At 46.6% G+C, this 6,453-nt stretch overlaps 2 protein-coding genes across 6 annotated transcripts in view; both read left to right on the top strand.

The window, feature by feature from the left end:
- The first annotated feature begins 2,680 nt into the window (after window positions 1–2,680).
- tlcd5b (TLC domain containing 5b) lies at window positions 2,681–5,145 on the top strand. Its single transcript, XM_028982613.1, has 3 exons — window positions 2,681–3,662; window positions 3,773–3,975; window positions 4,125–5,145. The coding sequence occupies exons 2-3, from the start codon at window positions 3,780–3,782 to the stop codon at window positions 4,598–4,600; spliced, it is 672 nt and encodes a 223-aa protein (XP_028838446.1). The 5' UTR covers window positions 2,681–3,662; window positions 3,773–3,779; the 3' UTR covers window positions 4,601–5,145.
- Window positions 5,146–5,291: 146 nt separating this feature from the next.
- The window catches only part of arhgef12b (Rho guanine nucleotide exchange factor (GEF) 12b), a 32,688-nt gene continuing 31,526 nt past the window's right edge, over window positions 5,292–6,453 (top strand). For all 5 annotated transcript variants that reach the window (XM_028982609.1, XM_028982606.1, XM_028982607.1 and 2 more), the window contains exons 1-2: window positions 5,292–5,630; window positions 5,697–5,891. In XM_028982609.1, coding sequence (XP_028838442.1) covers window positions 5,866–5,891 — 26 coding nt within the window. In that variant the 5' untranslated portion in view covers window positions 5,292–5,630; window positions 5,697–5,865. The remainder of the gene's footprint in view (window positions 5,631–5,696; window positions 5,892–6,453) is intronic.

The following is a 6,453-nucleotide window of genomic DNA, read 5'->3' as shown; positions in this document are numbered from 1 at the left end:
AAGTATGCATGTTTTTTAAACTCCCGGTAAGACGATAATGTCGTGTTGTAGATTTCTGGACACTCAGAGAAGGATCACATCATGCTGCAAAGCACAAATTACCATGGTGCGAGAACAAGGCTGCCGGGTGCTGCGCAGAGTGGAACTGTATTCAGAACAGGCCGCCACAGTCCCTCCCGGCACTACTTTTTAACACAAATTTGTATTGCATCGATGCACGTCTCAAAGTGAAGTGATTGTCACATGTGATACACAGCAGCACAGCACACGGTGCACACAGTGAAATTTGTCCTCTGCATTTAACCCATCACCCTGAGTGAGCAGTGGGCAGCCATGACAGGCGCCCGGGGAGCAGTGTGTGGGGACGGTGCTTTTGCTCAGTGGCACCTCAGTGGCACCTTGGCGGCTCGGGATTCGAACCGGCAACCTTCTGATTACGGGGTCGCTTCCTTAACCGCTAGGCCACCACTGCCCCCGTCTGCATCACGATGCGTCGATTCTATGATTCATTTTAACACCCCTGTTGTTTTCACCCTGGGAGTCGTGACCCAAGTGGAGTCTTGCTCTTCTTTTGATGAGGGGATACTCTAGATGAAGGAGCAGGTCTGTTATCGCATTGAAGACAAGAGTTGGTGTTCTGATCTTGCGGTCACAGGAAGCCAGTGTAGGTTTCTAGCAGGAGATCTAGTGTGTGAACATTTTGAAACGTTCTAGATAAGTCGAGCACCCTGAAGAACAGTCACCATCCAGGCTGTCCTGTTCCTGTCTTACTGTAGAGCAGGTCTGGTGTTTACCCTGATCCTGCAAACAGCCTGTTCTGGAGCTGGGATTAATAAATGCATTTTACACTGGTTTACAGACACTAATGAATCATGTGGGAGACCATGGTTGCCAGGAGACAGGGCTGTGCTGATGATGGGCAGGTGCAGTCAGTGTGTACATGCATCTGGAACATTTTCAGTATCTATTCATTCACAAACACTAGCTATCAACAATATCAACAATATCAAAAACTAATAAATTTAGCATGTGACCAGTGTGAAAAACAACATTGGTCTGCAGTTGAACTAATATGTGCTGTACAGAATCACCGGCTTCATGTGCTGCTATATAAATACAATACAATAAATACAATATAATGTTGGGTACACCCTGGTTCTCTGATAACACTCGGTACTACTACCACCAAATGGCCCATCATTCCTGCCCGTGTCCATGTGAGGAGGGATGAGCTGGTGAGAAGAACCTAACGCTCGGTGTTTCACTATGAGAGATACTGTGCTGCATGCATGTCCAGTCTGCACAAATCTCACACTCCCTGCAGATGACTCCACAAAGTGGCCATGACTCCACCAAACATCTACAGGTACAGCGCAAAGGCAGCTCAAGACCTTCCTCTTTAGAGAATATTTAGATGAACTTGTAACCTTCTTACTGACTTCTGTACAGAATCTACAACAGAGTGAATAAAAAGATTATATTCATAGTTGGGGGTCCTAGTGAACCAGAACTGATCTTCTTCATTGATGGTAACATGGAAGCATGTTGTAAGTCGCTCTGGATAAGGATGTCTGCCAAATGCCATAAATGTAAATGAATTAGAAGTTCCGTATTGGAAAACCATGGTGTCAAACCCAATCAGCTAATTAACTTGAACTCAGTGGTCCAAAGTCCTCTTTTCAGATAAAAAAACTGATTTTGCAAGTCATTTGGAAATCCAGGTTCCAGAGTGTAGAAGAATAGTGGAGGAACACAGAGGTCCAGTGTGAAATTTCCACAGTCAGTGATGATTTGTGTTGCCATGACATTTTTAAAACTCACATCCACTGTTCTTCTTTTCCTCAGACTATTTATTTGTATATAGAACTTTATATATCTTGTACTGTCCACCTTCTGCCATGACAATGTAACAGTGACAGTGGTGTTTGTTTGATTAGCCACCAAACTTACCTGACCTGAACCTCACAGAGACCCTCGAAACCCTGGAAATTGTTGTCGGCAAAAGATCTCCATCCATGCTGGTGAGGTGGCTACCATGAGAGGTAAATGGAAATTTAACAGTGTCTTTTCCTGCTTGGGTGGCTGATGTACATTTCGGGCCTGAACTTGCTCAGATCAGGTGCTTCGGCTAACATCTAGTTGCACACTGCAGGTGGGCAAGGTGTGGTGCCCAGAGCCTTGGACCTCCTATGGTCTACTTCACTAGTCCAGGAAGTGGAAAGTGGCAGATGCGCTCGTGTTCAGCTGGTCTGGGAACATTACATGTGCAGAGTGATGGGCTGGTGGAGAGTTTAGTGGAGAACAGAGAGAATTCTGTAGTCATAAATTGTGCTCCTGTTGGATTCACTGTCTCCACCTGGTATGACAAAACCACAGGGCATAACAATACCTCGAAAATCGAATAAAAATGAGCCAAGTGTAAGCCTGACACTGATTGAAATATGTCTGTGCCTCATGAGATCAACTTGGGGTTTATCTGTAATGTGTCACAAGCTGCATTAAGTGAAAGTGAAGTGATTGTGACACACACGGTGCACACAGCATAATTTGTCCTCTGCTTTTATATATCACCCTTGGTGATGGGCAGCCATGACAGGCGCAGTGGGCAGTGGGTGCTTTGCTAAGTGGCACCTTGGTGGATCGGGATTACAGGACCGCATTCTTAACCTCTAGGCCACATTTCTGGCCCATCGCCGTTTTTTTTTTTTTTTCATTTTTTAAAACCTCCTTTTCTTTTTAAATGTCGAGCATTTGCACCTCTCCCTTCTCACCTCGACATGGCATGAAGGGTCTGGCTCTGCTAACTCTTTTCTCCCCTTGATTTCCTCACACTTCTCCTGTTGCTTCCAAATTACAATGCATATTCATATCCATTCCATTATGCCTTTTCTCTAATAAATTGGTTTCATTTTGCAATAACTCAGCCTGTTCTCTGTGTCCCTCATTCTTTTTAGCTTGCAGTCTCATGGGCTCATGACTTCTTTTCCCTTCGGCTTCTCCTGTTATGGGTCACCACTGTCCCTGAGTATATATGCGATAAAGTGGGGTTGGTGGGACTGGATTTTCACTACTTTCAGAACACACACTATGGAGACATTGACAGTCAAGCCCCACCACCCCCACTGGACTCAAGATGTCAGCTGCTGTCTGCTTCAACCACCTGCGGGGGTTTTAGAAAAACTGACAGTGTCACACGTGGGCCGTTGGTTACTCCCTCTGACCACCCCTGGGCTTATAGTCTTATCTGGCATTATTCTTCCCAGTCGGGAATCATCTGATCTCCACGGCTTCCCTGGGCATGTCCAGTAGGGATGCCCTTTGACCCTGCACGATGCTGTGTGAGTACATGCATTCAGGTAAGGAGCGTGGGGAGCGGAGTGACCACATGTAGGCAGGGTGACCATACTGCTTGGATTACAGTCAGGGTTTGTTGGGAGTAAAGCATGTTTAATCTGTTAAGAGGCTGAAGCTGCTTGAGACGGGGGAAGGGATGCAGGTGAATCACAGACTGAAGCGTCCCACAGATAGTGAGCTGTAGTCAGTTTTGTTAGACCACAATCTCACTGTCCATATGGAAAAAAAAAAGTCTTCAGCCAAGATTAGCCGAGCACCTCAAATGTCAGCTCAGGACCTGCAAACAGAATTTGAAAGTGAAATCTAAGGTAATATTTATCTTCATGAATGCTGGTTTTCAGGAGGATCTCACTGTACTTGACTACAAGTAGTCTTGTATGTTGCTTCCTGCAATAATGCTTGTGGTCACTTTCCACAGCGTGGAGATGGCCTTGCTGGTTGTGGAGCTGAGCTGCTGCCTAATAGGCTGGATATCTCTCTATCTCTTCATTTGTTATGTGAACGCTTCACGGGGGTACGAGTGGAACTGCAGACTAGTGACCCTCTTTCATGGAGTTGTGATCGTCTTGCTGACTGCTTATATAGGCTTTATTGATGGACCGTGGCCCTTCACTTACCCAGGTGAGATCTGTGTTGACCACTGCTGGACTCTGCTAGTCTGAAAACATGCTTCCTTTTCCAGTTTTATGTCATGTCTCACGAAGGCTGCACATGTTGTTTTCTTTATATAATTTGTGTGCTAACTTGTGCATCTTCACCTATATCTCTAGGCTCAGAGAATACATGGCTCCAGACAATGGCCATGGTCCTCAGTTTGGGGTACTTCATTTTTGACATGGCTTGGTGCATGTACTTTCATACGGAGGGTCCTGTCATGCTGGCTCACCACACGATGAGCATATTAGGAATCCTTTTGGCTCTGGCCTTGGGAGAGTCGGGCATTGAGACTTGTGCTGTTCTCTTTGGCACTGAGATCACCAATCCCCTGCTGCAAATCCGATGGTTTCTGAAACGGACTGGCCGGTACGACAGCCTGCTAGGGGATGCAGTGGATGTACTTTTCATTTTGATGTTTGCTTTTGTGCGCATTGGTGTTGGCAGTAGGATGCTCATCTGTGAGCTCACCTCTCCGCGGCCCTCCCTGGCTGTGAAGATAGAGGGGGTGGCAATATACTCTCTGTCTTGGCTCTTCATGGTGGACATCGCCCGCTTTGCATATCGGAAGAGTTGCTCCAAGTTCAGATGATGGCTGGACAAAGCAAACTAAAACCATCATCGTAACATGGGCAAGGTCATGTAACATTACTGGCGTGCAGAGAGACAGAGTAAGATGACACTGTCAACCGCTTTGTCACATCTGGCCACGCCTGGCTTTTAAACTGTTAAAACACTGCAAGCGCTTTGTTCCCATGTCTCCATAAAAAAATATTGAAAATGTGCATGCAATGTTTGCATCATCACCAGAACACCACTTATACAGACCAGTGATTAATGGATTCACATGTGAACAAAAAAGAAGCCAGGGACAAAGGGTCAAACACAATGTGCCTTTGTAAAAAACTAAAACTTTGGTGCTTAATTGTATTTTTAAAAACGCTGCTTTTTAGCAATATTTAGTATTTTGTACAGGATGTTACATCTGTGAGCTGTGAGTGTGTTTAATGTCCATTTAAGTGCAGTTTAGAAGTGATGATTTTGTGTTAGTTCTGTAAAGTATAGTAAATAAGACTTTTCAGTGTGTTTATTGCTTTTTCTTTTTGCATTCAATAAAATGATTTTAAGCAGGTTTGAGACTGAAGTAGATTTGAGTACTGCAGTAAATTAGCACTCCGTGTGTGGAACGTATTCGTTAAAGCACGACGCTGTAGTTATTAGTTATGAATGTAAATTGGGGATTATTTCCTCCGGCGGAGGGATACGCCGGGCCCGGGAGAGGCCCGCCGGCCGCGCAGGAATCCGCCGTTCTGGGAAAGTTTTCCCCCTGTGTACGTCGGGCCCGACGCCGCCTGCCCGCCAGGCCGCGGACACTTTTACCGTCGAGCAGCGGAACTTTCTCCGCAGCAGAGGAGGCTGCTACGAGGCGGACTATTAAAAGGAGGAGAAGAAGCGGCCAGATGAGTGGAGCTGCTGGTTTCCTCGCCGCGGCGGTGGACGGACAATGTGGTGGCCGACGGGGCGAAGCCGCTGCTTTCCTGTCCTGATCCTGTAAATTCTGCTGTTTTCCCCACCAGCCGCCTCCAAGTCGCCATCAGAGCAGCGGGACTCGTGTGGTTGGAGTAGGTACAACTTTTTAAAACTTTTCTCCCCGAATTCCGCCATTAAAAGTGTGTATTGTGCTGTAGGCCTACGCTGGCTGCTGGGTTGAGGTGGAACAGGGACTGGCGACTGGTGCTATGAGGTCCCCACGCAGCCCACAGCAGATCTGCAGGGATCGTGGGCTCCACTGAGGAACAGGCGTGGTTTCCTGAAGATGCTGCTTGGGTAAAAGCTGGAGAAATAAAAGGAAGCCCAATGAGCGTCCCACAGCCTACTGACAGGTAGGACAATCCCGGTGTAACGTGTCCACTACTCATGTCACATGACTGGGCTGCTGTCAGGTTCGATCAGGTCTGTGAGAAAGGGACCAACAACAAGTCTAATGTCCTTCATAACCAGTCAGATCAACCCATCAGACTAAAAACAGCTCGACCAAAACCTCGTCCGGACAGGAATTCCAGCTTTAGGCTGGAATTTCAACCGCGTCGTTGCACACACGTCAACTCCTCGGCATTGGCACGAGTCTGTTCAGGATCTCTGATTTTCCAGGTCCTTTTGGTTGCTCTAAAATGAATGATTACTGATCTGAGCTATTTAGGTTAGATTGGACATTAAAATGCTTATATGACAGGTAGACATAATGGGTGAACTGTAATGCACTTTTTACCACCACTAACGTGGAAGACTGTGAGATGATGGTGCTCTGTGTGTTCACCAACAGACAATTTCATTTTACCAGACGCCCTTATCAAGAGCGCCTTACAATCAGTAGTGACAGGGGATGGGGACAGTCCCCCTGGAGACACTCAGGGTTAAGTGTCTTGCTCAGGGACACTTCCGGTC

The sequence above is a fragment of the Denticeps clupeoides genome, chromosome 6, assembly GCF_900700375.1.
Source record: "Denticeps clupeoides chromosome 6, fDenClu1.1, whole genome shotgun sequence".
In the NCBI taxonomy this organism is placed as follows: Eukaryota; Metazoa; Chordata; class Actinopteri; order Clupeiformes; family Denticipitidae; genus Denticeps; species Denticeps clupeoides.
Note: the sequence above shows the minus strand (reverse complement) of the source record. Positions and strands in the feature narration are given on the sequence as shown.

Bases quoted from the DNA above. Each gene is read 5' to 3' on its own strand.
- tlcd5b (XM_028982613.1), top strand. From the start codon at position 3,780: ATGGCCTTGCTGGTTGTGGAGCTGAGCTGCTGCCTAATAGGCTGGATA. The intron at 3,976-4,124 runs GTGAGATCTGTG...CTATATCTCTAG, and splicing joins GTGGCCCTTCACTTACCCAG to GCTCAGAGAATACATGGCTC.